General features: G+C 28.0%; 3 protein-coding genes across 3 annotated transcripts; all 3 read left to right on the top strand.

The window, feature by feature from the left end:
* Positions 1–2,391: 2,391 nt before the first annotated feature.
* On the top strand, positions 2,392–6,517 carry LOC127064553 (uncharacterized). Its single transcript, XM_050995762.1, has 3 exons — positions 2,392–2,657; positions 5,203–5,442; positions 5,563–6,517. Exons 1-3 carry the CDS (start codon positions 2,594–2,596, stop codon positions 5,793–5,795), a joined length of 537 nt encoding a protein of 178 aa, XP_050851719.1. The 5' UTR covers positions 2,392–2,593; the 3' UTR covers positions 5,796–6,517.
* Positions 6,518–7,082: 565 nt separating this feature from the next.
* Positions 7,083–8,129, top strand: LOC127064558 (uncharacterized). The gene is made up of 3 exons (XM_050995767.1): positions 7,083–7,208; positions 7,575–7,736; positions 7,861–8,129. The coding sequence occupies exons 1-3, from the start codon at positions 7,157–7,159 to the stop codon at positions 8,085–8,087; spliced, it is 441 nt and encodes a 146-aa protein (XP_050851724.1). The 5' UTR covers positions 7,083–7,156; the 3' UTR covers positions 8,088–8,129.
* A 3,030-nt stretch (positions 8,130–11,159) lies between these two features.
* On the top strand, positions 11,160–15,867 carry LOC127064556 (uncharacterized). The gene is made up of 3 exons (XM_050995765.1): positions 11,160–11,449; positions 12,132–12,290; positions 14,323–15,867. The coding sequence occupies exons 1-3, from the start codon at positions 11,389–11,391 to the stop codon at positions 14,565–14,567; spliced, it is 465 nt and encodes a 154-aa protein (XP_050851722.1). The 5' UTR covers positions 11,160–11,388; the 3' UTR covers positions 14,568–15,867.
* Positions 15,868–16,057: the final 190 nt, after the last annotated feature.

The following is a 16,057-nucleotide window of genomic DNA, read 5'->3' as shown; positions in this document are numbered from 1 at the left end:
TATATATATATATATATATATATATATATATACACTTTGCGATTAACGATAATATTTATCGACTTTGCCTCAGCACATACTATAATAAAATTCCAAACGATCATAGTTGTTTTTCCCTTCTCCATTTTTTTATTGTATCCATTTGGATTATTTAACAAATGTAATATAAATTAAATAATTATTATCATTAAGTATAGATTAAATGTTAATTTTGATTCATTTTGTTCACATTTGACATTTTCCGTTTTAATCGATCATTTCTATCACGATAGTCGTCGTTGTTTTAATTAGGCTAATAGTCCATTAAACGTGTCACTCCTCTTCCTCCCTCTCTCCCTCTCGTTATCTCTCTCTCTCCCCTTCTCCATTTCTCTTTCGTCTTTGTTGATCTTTCGAGTGTCGGCATTACTCTCGAATTTCCAACAATTTCCTTTGGAATCGTTGCCAAAAAACGAATGCCGGATATACGCGGTTTTGTAACGTGCAAAAAAAGAAACAAAAAAGCCTAATTGGATAAAAGATCGGCCGATTCTTGAATCACCAATAACATACGTTCGATATTCGCGACCGGACGATACACCGTACGAGATAACCTTTTTTCTATCTTATTCTTATTTCTTCTTTCTTCTTCTTCTGTATCTTTTGGCAAAGTTTTATCTTGTTGCCATGCAACAGGTGAATTCATCGTGAAAAGGATTTCTTTCCGAATACTTTCTAATATTTCTTATAATGTGTGTGTGTGTGTGTGTGTGTACGTATGTGTATATGTATATGTGGTGTGTGTGTGTATGTGTATGTATATATATATATATATATATATATATATATATATATATATACTTATGCATATATTTTAAAAACATCTTTTTATACAAACTTATATAGTTTCTTGTGTTCCTTCTGATTATATGAAATGAAAAAATATTAGGTACTCTGTGTAGAGATATATAAAAATTAAAAAGAGAAATAGTTTTTATATTGTAATTAAGATGTGTTCTTGTTGTAAATTATAGAAGAGAGAAGATTTTAAGGACTTTATGTAGAAATATGAAAAATCAAAAAGAGAAATAATTTTTTTATTGTAATTAAGGTGTATGTTTTTGTAAGTTACCGAGGAGATAAGATTTTAGGCACTCTATGTAGGGATATAAAAAATGAAAAAGAGAAATAATTTTTTTATAGCAATTAAGATGTATTTTATAAGTTACAGAGGAGATAAAATTTTAGATACTCTATGTACATAGATGTAAAAAGAAATGAAACAGATCAATAATTTTTGTATTGTAATTAAAGTGTATTTGTTTTTGTAAATTACAGACGAGATAAAATTATAGAAGATTCGAGAGAAAATTTAAAGAGGCTAGTGAAATTATTGAAATTAAGTATGAATAAAAAAAGAAAGAAGAGGAAGAGTAAGACAAATGTCCATTACAGTGAAATCAATTCTGTAAGTATAAAATATGAAGATAAAGCATACATATATAATGAAAATTAATTAAAATGATTCTAAACTAGTCTCAAAATTATTATTACAAATTTAAAACTCGAAGAAAGAGGAAGAAAGAGAGAGAGAGAGAAAAAGATAGAAACATATATTAATACATATAAGTATTTATAAAAGAAATGAAACGGTTTATTTGTTCAATATAAACTAAAGAATCTAGACTAATCTAAAATTTATATTAAAGTATCGAAAACTGGAACAAACAAAAACAAAGAGAGAAAGGTATAAAAAATTATTAATCCTTGTAAATATATTAAAGAAAAAAAGAAAAGAAATTAAAATACACATGTGAGAGGAATTAATTAAAACGAATATAAACTAACTCAAAATTATTATTACACGTCCAAAACTTGAACGAACGGAGAAAGAGAGAAAGAGAGAGAGAGAGAGAGAGAGAGAGAGAGAAACGTTTACTATTTGCTGTATGTGTGTATTAAAAAAATAGAACAGAATACACATGTAAGGATAGTGTAAGAAAATGAATTTCAAATATAAAGTAAAATATTACATATCGTAGACTTAAACAAACAAGAAAAAAAAAAGAAAGACAGAAAGAAACAGAGAGATGAAAAAGTTTATTAATCCTTGTAAATATAAAATAAAAAAAAAAAAAGACAAAAATAAGGAAGAAAAGTATACATAAGAAATATAAACGAAAGAAAAATTAATTAAAAGTGATCGTGATTACTTAGGAAAAAAGAAAGAAAAAAAATAAAGAAGAAAAAAGACGAGGGTAGTGGTAGAAAAGTAGAGGGGTGCGAGGAATACATAGGTGGCTTGTACGCATCGTGCGCGATGGGAGAGACTCGTGAGAGGATTGGAGTGAAAAGGAGAGGAATGGGGAAAGAGGAGAGGAAAGGAATGGAAAGGAGAGGAGAGGAGAGAAGAGAGTCAATGTGTGGAAAGTGGCGAACCACTGGCAGCGATCTCATATTCGCGATCAGGCTGTCGACACGACAACAACCCTTCTTTTCTAAGATTTCGATGATATCGGCCGAGCAAGTGTTTTTCCACTAAACTTTTGTGATTCTTCGAAGGAGAGACAAAGAGAGAGAAGATAGTCGAAAGCTGTGATCGAGACAAGGAGAGATGTATCGAAACTTCGCGATTCTTTTCGTCGTACTCGCACCTTTCTTTTTGGCGGTTCGATCAGGTGGGAATTTTATATAAATTGTTTAGTTTCTTCCCAGTTTTTTTCTTTTTTTTTTTATATATATAAAAATATGTGTATATATATATGTATGTAAACATGAATAATCAAGTGAACTCTTATCGAACGAGTTTAATCATTATTTTTGGCGGTTCAATCAAGGTGAGAACTATTAAAATCTTTTATTATAAAAATTGTTTGATCATTTGTTTTTATTTTTATTTTTATTTTTATTTTTATTTTTATATAAATGAAAATGTGAGATTTGAATAACGATTGTGACAAATGTGAAAAGAGAAAAATAATTCGTCGTATTATCACTCGTTAAAAATTTTAATGGAGCTAATAAAAAGATTTGTATTTGCAATTCGCAAAGATAAGATAAATCTTTAAAAATCATAATTCATGATCCGTGATTTTTGTAAAATTTTCATGTATTTTTCAAAGATCGTCGACCCAAGGCAAAGTTCCTTCCTACGTGTCCGACTTATAAGGAGCTTTACTACTTTCGTCCGAGATAAAGCTTACTTCGGGAAGTTCTACGTAAAACTATCTTCAAACTACTTATCAAATTTTATATTTCAAAATTATTTATATTTTCTGAATTATAAATATAATTTCGTACATTGTCCTAAAGACAAATTACGAATAATTTTCTTCATAATTATTAAAACAAACAAAAAAGAGATTATAAAATCGTGTGTAAATTTTTTTTACGGTGAATCGAGTATAGATCGAGAAAAAAAAAGAATCGAATAAAACTTAAAACTAATAAAACTAAATAAAAATAAAAGGATCATAAAGTCGAACAAAAATTAAAAATTTTCTTGATAACTATTTAAAAAAGAAAAGAAATTTGCAAAATTGCGTAAATGTTTGGTAAATGTATCAGATCAAAGAAAAAGAAGAGAAGAGAAGAGGAAAAGAAAAGAAAAGAAAAGGAAAAGAAAGGAAAGGAAAGGAAAGAAAAGAAAAAGAAAGAAAAAAAAAATAAAATGAAAAATAATAAAAAGAGAAAGAGAGAAAGAGAGTGGGTGGCGTCGACGATTTTGGCGCCACATCGCCGCGACCCAAATAATAAGAACACGCGCGTTTCCTAAAAGGAGGGCAACTTTTCTACACCCCCACATACTCACTCATTCTCCCCCCCCCCCTCTCTCTCTCCCTCTCTCTCTCTCTCTCTTTCTCTTTCTATCTTTCTCAACCATAAATATTTTCACGATACGTATGCATCCACCCCACTTGAAATGATACTAAAGACACACCAGGGGTTCACATATTTATCAAATAAAACGATCAAGAAATTTTGCAAACGTTACTTGCATTTCTTTTTTAAATTTTAACGATCAAATTGATTTTCCATTATTTCGTGATAATATTCCGTGTTATATTTTTCTATATTTTATAGTTATACAGGATGATACATTTAAATAGGAACATATGTATATATGTATATATATAAGAAAATTTCTAATATTAAATATAGGAAAATTCCTCTTTATGTATAGGAAAATATGTATATTCGTAGCTCAAAGTGAGTTTTTATTAACGATAACTTTCTTTTTTTTTAAAGTCTAATAGATATGTAAAATATGATCAAAGATTTATATAGAAATTTCTTTTTTCTTTTCTATATCTTTAGAGTTGGTTAACTAGATCGAAAGAAATTAAAAATTCGAAAAATTTTAAGGGCTAGTTCTTCAACCCCTCGTTAAAAGTGAATCTTTTATTGACAATATTTCTTATTTTCTTTTTGGAGTCTGCGGCATCTACCAAATATGATATTATTTTTTTGTACAACGTTTTCGTTTCTATTCTGCTTTTTTTCTTTTCTTTTTTATAAAATCGAACAAAGAGAAAAGTATAAAAAATTTTCAAGGGTGACTTCACCGTTTTCAAAATTTTTTCCATATGAATTATTCTTTTTAATAATGATTGTTGTGCCTTTATGAAAGCAAATTGACATTCAAAAATGTTCCTATTTAAATAATTACACTCTGTATATATTATCCAAGCATTAGATGAAACTTTTCTAGTGCAACTCGAAGCAAGGTTTCGTTCTTCACCGAAGAATTTCGTCGTTCGTCGAAGAAAAAGTTTTCAACAAAGACGTCGCTGTTATTCTCGGCGCGTAATAATTTTCGCACGTTCGCAGATGGATGGCGCGAAATTACGTAAGATCGTTCCGACAATTAACATCGTTTGTTTTTTTTCGAATAACATTAAGATCTTATATAATTTCTTATTTTTCTCATATTTTTCCTTTTCCTCTTTTTTTTTTCTCTTTTTTTATTTTTTTAAATCCAGTCTATCATCCTTCAATCTCGTGAAATATTTATAAATAATTTAACGGATAAATAATTATTTATTCCAAGTATTTCTCAAGTTGAATTATTTAACAAAAATTTTATAGATAGATACCAATAATATTTTATTTAATGATTAATCACAATGACTGCAGATTAATTGAATCGTCATTACCTTGTAAAAAATTAATTAGCTAATATTAAAGAAAGAAATAATCGACAATCTTTTTATCATTTTACAGATGATGTATTGAAATGTTACATGTGTACATCAGTTACGGATAAAGATTGCGGGGATGATATAATAAAATCACAGGCAATCGAGCCAATGGAATGTACGATGGAAGAAATGACGAAATGGCAGAACACTATTCAACAGAATAAGTTACTTACACCAATTTTCAGTATTTTTGCTGTCGATAATCCTCAACAAAATAAAAAAATATTGAAGAACATGGCTTGTGCCAAGGTTGATACCAAAAGTGAGTAGAAATCTGTTTTACCGACTTTCGTTGAAATTTTCTTCGATACATTAAATCCTATTTAAGCTTATCAATTTTTTCCCGTTGTCTCTTTTTCTTCGTTTTCTTTTTCATCAACAGTTCAAGGCCAAGACAAAATAGTGACGATAAGAAGCTGCCAAACCGCACAAGCAGAAAATGTTGATCCTTGCACGTCGATAGAAGGTAAACTTCTTGGTGGCATGGAATATTGTGGATTATGCGAAGAAAATGGTTGCAACGGTTCGATAACAATTTCCCCGAGTATCAGTAATATTATTTTCACCGTCCTTGGATCATTTGCCTCTGCTCTTATCCTTTACAGAAATGTATAACCTCCAACGTTCACTATCACCTTCCATTTTCCAAATTAATCCGTAAATTCATATCCACTTTCGAATCAGAGTTATCGTCGTTGCATATGCCTCTTTTTACCATGAAAATCTCTACCCTCCTCAAGCGTCCAAAGCAATTTCAGCACAAACCACGATATTTTTTTTAATTTCTTAGTATATGTCGTATTCAAAATCCAATACAAATATCTAATCTCGAACTACGTATTTTATCCCAATCGAGATAATACATCGAAATCGCAAGAAATCATTTTTTTCTCTTGTTATACGCCGTAAATCGAGTACGTCGCGTGTGTATTATTTGCTAGCAAAAATATATGATATATACACATACACATACCGACACACAGATATACGCACACACACACACACACACAAATATACGTACGAGATACAAAATATACATAATATTATATACATACATATATATATACAGAAATTACATATATGTATATATATACACAAATATTAAATGACGACTGTTGTTTGTTTAAAAAAAAAAGAAAAAAAAAGAAAACAAAAAAAGAAATAAAAAATAAAAGAGTACATATATATAGCTACCGTATCTCTACGTGTATGCAATGGATATGGATTCTCGAGCTTGGATATTGGTATCGAGAAAACAATGCTAAAGCTTTCGAGGTCAAATAAAAGTGTTTGCCGCACGATGATTATAACAAGCAATAAAAAAGCGTGTTGACTAACCTTGTTTTATTTGAATTATTCTTTCCTTTCTAAATGACGAAGATTCTTATTGAATATTATGTACATGTAATATAATTATTAGTTATATATGTATATATACTATATATTATAATATATATATATATATATATATATATATTTATAATATATATTGTAATATACTAATATGTATATTATATTACTATAGTATTATAGTATCGCATATAGTATAGTGTAAACTACTATTATATATTAGTATATTATATAGTACTACATAGCATCATATAGTATAGTTTTAGTAGTAGTATTATTTAATAGTAGTATTATTTAAGTATAATAAACAAATTTTCAAATAAGAACGTAACGATGGACCAATTTAATTTTTCGATTAGCATGTTATTTCATAGTAGATAAAAAGAATGTGGAATAAGTGTCTTCTCTCTCTCTCTCTCTCTCTCTCTCTCTCTCTCTCTCTCTCTCTCTCTGTCTCTCTTTCTCTCTCTCTCTCTCTTTCTCTCTGTCTCTCTCTCTCTCTCTCTTTGTTTCTCTCTCTCACTTACCTGTTCTTTACTTGCTCTTCATTTTTATTATCAAAGATAAGATATCTCGACTCGCTAAAGACGCGAGTACCAGGTGCGTTTTTATTAACAGCATCCGACATGGTCGAATACTTAACCGTGCTGACGATATTTTTACTCTTTAATGTAATAAGTGAGTAATAATAATTTAATTTTTAATTGTGATTGACTAATGTGCTTTTTAAACAAATTGTTTTAATTAATCTGATTGGATACTTTAGTCCACTTCTACGAGAGGCTAGAATTTTGTCCTATTTTACGCGTGTCGTGTTTCAGAAGAAAAGGAAACGTCTCGTTGAATAAATATCTACTTCAATCTTTATTTTTATTTTCTTTTTCTTTTTTTATGGCGTATATACGTGTCACGTAAATATTAAGTTGTTCTAGTAACTTTGTCTTTCTTTGTTATATTTCGGGATAATTTATAAAAGGATTTTGTTAGAATATATACATATATATATATATAAAGAAAAGGAATACGTCAATATAATTTTAACAGAAACGACGGGCTGTGAAAATTTATGGTGTTATGAGTGCAATACTAATTTAAAAAACGGCCATCAAAGAGAGTGTAATGATCCTTACGTCCCAGGACATTCTATGGGTTTGGTATTTTGTCCTAGAAATGAATCGTTTCATTGTCTGAAAGGTATCGTAATGTGTAAGTCAAAAAAAATTTTATTATATAAAATGTAATCTGTTAATTATTTAAAAATATTTTTATTCATTTTTACGTGGATATATTATTATTATTTTTAATAAAACAATGGATTTTAATGTTATAGATAGGAACATTCTGGTAACGGTAAGAGGATGTGTACCCAGTCGAAAAATTGATCATTATTGTGAACATGAACAATATTATCCACACTCGAGCATCGAATGTTTCTTTTGCGATGACTATGCTTGTAATAATAATCCATCAATGAAGCCTAACAGTATCTATATTTTAGGAATTGTTGTTCTAATGGCGTTGAGTTTGTCAAAAATGTTGATACCGTCAATAATTTGACGATTTAAAAAAAAGTTTGCAATTTTTTTCTTTTTTATGATGATTTAACATATATATATATATATATATATATATATATATATATATGTATATATATATATGTATGTATGTATATGTATATGTATATATTATCGATATTAATAAATTGAAAAATACGATGAAAAATATGAATAAATGTAAATAAATTATAGAGAATAATTTATTTATTTATTACCTGTTTATCTTGAATTTTACGTTCCTTGAAAACAAAAAATATCTAGAGCGAAGAATATCTGTATTTTTAAAAAATGTTTTCTCTCATTTATTATAATTATATTATTATTATTTTCTTTTTAATAAGTTTATATAATTTATTTTTCTTCTATCGAAATTTCATTTCTTGAAAATATATAAAACAAAAAATTATTATATTTTCGAAATATTTTTTCTCATTTATTACAATTATATTATAATAATTTTTCAAGCTTATATTGACATATTTATTAAATATTTAAAATAATTACTTTTTTTCTATCGATTCTACATTTCTTGAGAACCTGCAAAAATACAGACAAGAACAAAACTTTTTAGGTGATTTTAAAGATCAATTACTTTTTTTCACTCCTTTAGACTAATTTATTTTTCAGATTATAAGAATATTCCATAGTTTGATCATAAAATCTAAGAAAAAAAAAGAAATCTGTTTAAAAAGTCTCGAAAAAGAGTAATTTATTTTTAAAATCATTTAAAGACTTCGGACACATTTAGGAACTTCTGACCCAACTTGTGTAAAAAAAATAATCCGAAAATGTAATTATTCTCGTACGGAAAAATAAACAAACGTGTAAATGACGAGGAAGCAAATAAGAAGAGAAAAAAGAAAAAATAAACAAAATAGATTGTTTCGAATCTTTGAACGAAAGAGGTCAAAACATGTTTTAAGACCGGAAAAGCCAGTTGACTTTCGAGCTAGAAATTAAATCGGCTTATGAATGAACCGGAGAAGAGATCCACAGGCTGACTCCTTCTACGACGTTTCGTTAGAGAAGTAGAAGAAGATGAAGAAGAAGAAGCTGACCTAAACGTTGCTGCATCATTCTTTCTTCGTATCTTTCGGAGCCGAGGGGAAGGGGTCAAATGATCGAGTCAATTCGGTAATTCTTCGTGAGGTTAAATGTTCCCCTGACCCCTGACAAGTTCTTCTTAACGAGTCGGCAAGCCTCACTTTGCATCGTTTCATTTAACCGTTTCTTCGATAGTATTGAATCTGTCAAACTCGACAATAATTACTTTTTATTATTTTATTATTTATTTCATTAATATATATGTATAATTAAATAATTACAAATATTATTTAACGAAAGTTAACCAAAATTAATTATATAATCAAACGTGCGAAAGTGAAAAGAAAATTTTTCATTCGATACAACAATTGATATAATTAATATTACATTAAAATATATATATATATATATATATATATATATAGTTTCTTTCTTTTTTGTCAATTATATAAATTATTTAATTTTCCGTAATCGATTTATAAATTAATACATAAATTTGGAAGATCGTATATGTAATTTGTTATTTTCATATTAATTTTTTTATTTTCCTCGGAATATTTTTTTTTTTGTTATATGTCGCATAATAATTGATAAGCAAATGACTCGATTGTAGCTAACTGATTTAACTGAAATACTCTACTAGAAACTAATTAAAACAATTAAATATTTACGTTGATAAAAAAGAGAATATCTCTTAAACGATATCGATAATAACATCATTTCGAATACGATAATATCGAAATTACTCACATCGATACGCATTAGGGTTAATCTCCTCCATTAAATCGTAATTATAGATTGAAACGATTAGATAATCGAGTACAAAGAAGAGGAGCGAACATTAAGCTACGTATATTAAGGGTCTTAAACGCGATGTATGGACAAATGAGAAGATATTCTCTTCTATTTATTCCTTTTTTTGATTTATTAATATTAATTATTTACTTTCTGCAAAAAAGAATACGAACTATCGATTAATATTATAAAATGAAAATAATAAAAAATTAATGAAAAAATATTTATTTTATCGACTGTTACTATTTTTGGTTTCGATAAATCGAATGCACGATTTCATAAGAACAGAGACAGAAAGAGAGAGAGAGAGATGATTATTATTATTATTATATATACATATATTATAATATATTATAATATAGTATATATGGTACATAACATAATTTAATAAGTTTTGATTTAATAGCTATTTTGCATTTAAATATTGAACGAACATTGACAGGCATCATCTTCGGATTCGATACATCAAATTTACAATCTCACAAGATCAAGAGATAGACCATTACAATATAATAATATATTATAATCAATGTAAACAAATTCTAATTATATGACAGCTAGTTTGCATTTCAATATTGCAAAGAAATAAGAAAACTCTTTGTATTTTTTTTGCGTATTTTCGAAAGCAATGCTTACGGAGATATAATATTTAGGGAGAGAAAATAAAAAATAAAAAAAAGAATAATACAAAAAAAGATAGAAAGAATGTATCTGATACTTAAATATTATAGTAACAATTCACAAAAAAAAAGCTTAGTTACTATTACGTTCTAAAGAACAAATGTGACAGCTCACTATTTACTGAATATAACACTCCTTCTCTCTAACAAAAAAAGTGAAAGAAGATGTTCCAGAAGAAAATGACGAAAAATGATCCCGAACGATTAGCCGTTTCGTTAATTGTCCTAAACGAGTTGGAACAAGGGTCCTGTTTCGACTCTCTTAAAAAGGCTTCTTGCCTGTTGTTTGCTCTTTACTCCTACTTCCTGGCAGAGAGTCTGCCTGCATTCAAGTTGGTGGGGAGTTGTCCGGGGGCACGCACGATGTGTTATTATGACGAAGTATAGACAGAGATAGAAGAAGCTTAACGAGAGTGAAAGAAAGAGAGATGTGTGTATGTATATATATATACATATGTACATGTGTGTATGTGTGTGTGTATGTGTGTGCATACGAAGAGAGGGAAGGAGAAGATTCGTGCGTACTCTCCGTAAAAGAGGGTGTCGTCTCTCTCTTCAGTTTCAAAGTGGACACGTTCCGCGACGCCGGTTTTTCAATTCATAGTGCTCTTTTATTCCCCCCTATCGAAAACCGAACGTATATCGTATATCATAAGTTACAGTGTTTTTCAAAATATTTATACATATATATATATAGATATATATATATATATAAATATAAATATAGATATCTTGCTCTCTTTCTCTTTTCTTTTGACTAAAATATCATTTTGAATATTCAATATGGTTTCCAATACTTTTTGGATGCTCCTGACAGTATTTCTTACTATTTTCGCAAATTCTGGTGAGTGTGTATAATTTTTCCATTTTCTTTTTCTTTTTTTCTTTTCTTTTCTTTCTTTTTTTTATTTTATTTTATTTTATTTTATTTCATTTTATTTTATCTATTTGAAACTCATTTTGCAAATTTTTATCGGCTTTAAGTAATAGTTTTGATTAATAATTTTGTTATAGTAAAGTTACTTGATTCGATTGGTGTTTTTTTAATTAAATAAGAAATTTAATGATACAACATAAGAAATATAAGTTTATTGAATAATGTTATTGTAATCAGATGTCTAAATTTGAAGAGATAAAAAATGATAGCACTTACAAATCCTTTTAAATAGGCGCGCTTTTTCCTACCTTGTTGACTCACTATTCTTAAAAAACTTCGTCTAAGTAATGAAATATATCATTGACAGAAAATCAATAAGTCTTTGAGGCTCCTATCTAATTTCACCTTCTATGGCTTCGTCGTAATTTTATGCGATGTTTTTCTTCTTTTCTTTTCCTTTTTTCCTGTGCTGTTTTTGAACGATCCATTATATAATTTGTTATGACAGTTTCAAGGAATCATTCTGTTGACATTTAATTCTATATAAATTTTTCAATTTTTTTTTAAATTAGTCTTTAAAAGATTAGTTTCGAAAAAATAGACGGTAGAATTTATTGGGTATTTTTCTTTGTTTTTTACTTTTTAACAGGCTCAGCGTTAAGGTGTTGGGAGTGTTCATCTCATATGAACGCCATGTGCGGTGATCCTATGAATTCTACGGACCATCAAGCTATGTTTCATGTGAAAGAGTGTGGAAGAGGTCCTTATGCTAGTTCTAAACCAATTTGTCGTAAAATGGTAAAAAGAGGTATGTTTCATATTTTGCAAACTATGATCATAAAAGTATAGTAATCACTTATATAAAATTTTAAAAATAAAAGATGTCTCAATGATAAAATAAAAAAAGAAAAAAGTAGTTAAAACAAGAAAAATAATAAGCGAGTAATATAATAATTATAATAAAAAAATAATAATAATAATCCAAGTAAATAATATATATGCGTATAACAATGAAAATAAAAAGGAAAAATAGAAACAACAATCCAAGTAAAATTAAACTTTCTCGTTGTTACGATAATGCGTAAATAAATTTTTAGCGATTTTTACCGAATGTACATAGAAAAACAAAAAATTTGATTTTCTTATATAACATTTTCAAACGTCCCTCGATGAACGAGTGAAATTTTCAAATGACACGTACAAAAATAAAATTGTATATTGTTCTTTAATTCGATGACGCATCTCAACAAACGCATCAGCTTCTAAATGCTACAACTCTCATCGCGAAAATGCATCGAGTGATTCAATGGAGAACGCACCTATAATTCTTAATGAGGCACGTTTATTTTTGTAACCAGCAACGACATTCTTATGCACGGCAATTGAACTAATTAGCCATGCATTAAAGTCAAGATCATTCGAGTTTTGCAAGATGATCCGTTTATTTATCTCATGAATCAAAAGAAATATATTGTTTACCATCTAAATACGTTTTAGTATTTATAATTATGCGTCTTACGTGTTCATGAATTGAAAAATTATAAAATTCTATTAAAGAAATTTTTTTTAATTACTGATATATAACTACATAAGATTATTTATTTTCCTCGTAAAAAAATGTTAATAACGCTCGATTTAATGTACGATCACACGTGGTATATGATTTTGATGGAACGGATTACGTGTTTCTCTACTTGCAATTAAACCTGTTTGACGAAGCACATTACGGGCATGAATCAGATGGAAATCACATGTTACGTATTCTCTTCTATTGTTTCGTGAAATATAGTATAGGAATGAATTTTCCGTCTACCGGAATGACCTCGATACTTATCCCCTCTTTCTTCAATGATCAAGACGTTATTTCGAAATCTAGCAAACTAGTATTCGATATGATGCACACTATGGTTAATTCGGATTTAAATTATTCATACGATTTTTATTTATCAACAAACTTAAACGTTCTACGTTCTACGAAAAAGTAATTTACGCTTTTTTTTTATTTCTTTTTTTATCTTTTCTCTCTTTTTTTATCATTTTCCTATAATGTTAAGATAATAACGATTATCATTTTTAATTTCATGTAATTAAGAAAAAATGTGTTCGAACATCTGAATAAATAAATGATCGTGTAAAAGTTGAGAAGAAAAAAAAAGGAAAAAGTAATAAAAAATGGAAATGAAAAAAAATGATTCTTTTACAATATTTGTTGTCAGATCTTTTTTTATAGTGCTGATAAAAACGTTAACGAGTGCGTCACTCGCATTTTAAATCGTGCTAGATTGCGCAATGGTTAGTACGTTGTTGACTGAAACATCGCGTGTGTTAACTCTACGTTGACGAAAGGAACGTATTAAACGCAGGATATTATTCACGCAACTAGTCGTACAGACTTCCGTCAGCATTTTACCTACGACGAATCATGCCATGCAACTGCGTCTATCTCTGAGCAAGATCCCTCGTCATTCTGTATAGTTGAATCATCTCTCGATCTCGATTATCACGAAACTAACAACAAAATTATTGATAATCTTAAAAATTGTCATTTTTTTTCTTTCCGTGTTCCTAATTTTGTTTACGTATCAGTGTAAATAATATATATCTAGAATAATGTAATTGTTATTATTTTTAATTGAACATATGTGTATAAATATAGGTATATATATATATATATATCATATGTATATAATTTATTATTATTTAATTTACTCATCATCGAGAAATTTAAATATGGATTTAATGAATCGAGTACCGAAATGATACTTAAATAGTGATAAAAAGAAAACAAAAGTCAAGATTTGAAATTTGAAAATTGTTAAAAAATTATGGATTATTTTCAGATGGCGGTGATCGTGTCGTGATACGTTCCTGTGCAATACCAAATCACGATGAAACGGATATAACCGATGGTCCTTGCAGTCCGCTTATGACAAACGGTCGAGACATGGTCGAATCTTGTCATATCTGTAGTACCGATCTTTGCAATTCGGCGAGTGGCCTGTTAACGACGCAATCGTTATACATCGCTGGATTAATTCTGATCGGTTACCGTTTTTTTGAATCGAACTATAATCGTGTTATGTAATTATTAAAAATAACAAACTGACAACCCATTTCGAAAAGTAGAAAACGGTTGTGAATGGTTGAGATATACAGATATACAATATTTATATCATTTAATGAATTATTTGTTCACTAAAAAAATGTTTATATAATATTTTGCTAACGAGCTCTCTCTATTTTAATTCTTTTTTTATTTTATACATACATATATATATATATATACACACATATATATATATTAAATAAGAAAAATTACTATATTTTATAAAAGATTACTGAAAAATTTATAGAAATAATAAGAAACAAAGAAAATTATTTTTAATTGATTCTGTTAATAATTATCGATCCGGTAAAGAAGTATGCTATAGATAAATTTCGTAAGAATTTTTGGAACGAGCAGTCTTACGGAATAAGCTCGTTAATTTTACCTAGTTAGTTGAAACTCGTTAGTGCATAATAAATTAACATATTACGTTACCGTACGATCGTATAACGCGTCAAGTACTCTTATTAACTTAGAATCTTACCTGAAATTAGCTCTTTCCCTGAATTTCTTGTTTTTCTTTCTTCTTTTTTTTTTTACTTTTTCTGAAGAGTATCATATATGTATAAGTATACGTATACATGCATATATGAAAAATATCTTAAATATTTTGCTTTATTAAATGTATTTTTCCCATATTTTTAGGGGGGAATCTAAATACCTCGCAAATTTTTCCTTGTTTTTCTTTTTAATTAGTAGCTTCCTTTTCTTATTAATAAATTAATTCGATTTCAGTTTAACTCTCTGTCTCTCTCTCTCTCTCTCTCTCTCTCTCTCTCTCTCTCTCTACGTGTGTATATATATATATATATATATATATATATATTTGTCTCTTTAAAATTTGTTTTTGTCTTGCTCTTATTCTTTCCAAGTTTTAATCAAAAAAGAAGAAAAAAGAAAAATTGAGAGAAAAGAAAAGAAAAAATAAGAGTAAGATGAGTAAGTAAACAAGTAGCTTATCAGGTATCCGTCCAATGCTTAGAAACGATCAGAGATTTTCATTAGGCTAGGTCTCTTCGTTATCTCCTTGTAAGACCCTTCAAATGGCTTTTAGATTTGTAAGTTGTTAGATTAGACATATTCTTATTTTCTTTTTTTCTTTCTTTCTTCCTTCTTCTCCTCTTTTTATTCTCTAAATGAAAATTTTCACATGAATCTTATCGACTTTAGCGAAAGTTAAAGAAATCTTTTCTAATATACATGTAAAGATATAAGAGTGGTTATTGTGAAATTGTTTGTACATAATTTGAAAATATAATAAAAAATTACAAATACTTCACTTTTCTGTTTCTTACGAAATAAAAAAAAATCCTTCTAACATCTCATTGTCATCTGTTATTGTTATTATAATTTTTAATATTAGGAATGAAAAATAAAGATATATTTATATAATTGTAGAATCAATATGATCTATATCTACTGTAATTTAGGATTTTAGAAAAAAAAAAGATGAAAAAAAAGAATTGACA

This window comes from Vespula vulgaris, chromosome 6, assembly GCF_905475345.1.
Source record: "Vespula vulgaris chromosome 6, iyVesVulg1.1, whole genome shotgun sequence".
Classification (NCBI taxonomy): Eukaryota; Metazoa; Arthropoda; class Insecta; order Hymenoptera; family Vespidae; genus Vespula; species Vespula vulgaris.
This window is presented reverse-complemented; position numbering and strand designations above follow the sequence as displayed.

What these genes read in the sequence shown, in the direction of transcription:
- LOC127064553 (XM_050995762.1), top strand. Translation starts at nt 2,594, where the DNA reads ATGTATCGAAACTTCGCGATTCTTTTCGTCGTACTCGCACCTTTCTTT. An exon ending in CTTTTTGGCGGTTCGATCAG is followed by an intron (nt 2,658 to 5,202) that starts GTGGGAATTTTA and finishes ATCATTTTACAG; the next exon opens with ATGATGTATTGAAATGTTAC. An exon ending in TGCCAAGGTTGATACCAAAA is followed by an intron (nt 5,443 to 5,562) that starts GTGAGTAGAAAT and finishes TTTCATCAACAG; the next exon opens with TTCAAGGCCAAGACAAAATA.
- LOC127064558 (XM_050995767.1), top strand. Translation starts at nt 7,157, where the DNA reads ATGGTCGAATACTTAACCGTGCTGACGATATTTTTACTCTTTAATGTA. An exon ending in TTTACTCTTTAATGTAATAA is followed by an intron (nt 7,209 to 7,574) that starts GTGAGTAATAAT and finishes TAATTTTAACAG; the next exon opens with AAACGACGGGCTGTGAAAAT. An exon ending in TCTGAAAGGTATCGTAATGT is followed by an intron (nt 7,737 to 7,860) that starts GTAAGTCAAAAA and finishes TTAATGTTATAG; the next exon opens with ATAGGAACATTCTGGTAACG.
- LOC127064556 (XM_050995765.1), top strand. Translation starts at nt 11,389, where the DNA reads ATGGTTTCCAATACTTTTTGGATGCTCCTGACAGTATTTCTTACTATT. An exon ending in TACTATTTTCGCAAATTCTG is followed by an intron (nt 11,450 to 12,131) that starts GTGAGTGTGTAT and finishes ACTTTTTAACAG; the next exon opens with GCTCAGCGTTAAGGTGTTGG. An exon ending in TCGTAAAATGGTAAAAAGAG is followed by an intron (nt 12,291 to 14,322) that starts GTATGTTTCATA and finishes GATTATTTTCAG; the next exon opens with ATGGCGGTGATCGTGTCGTG.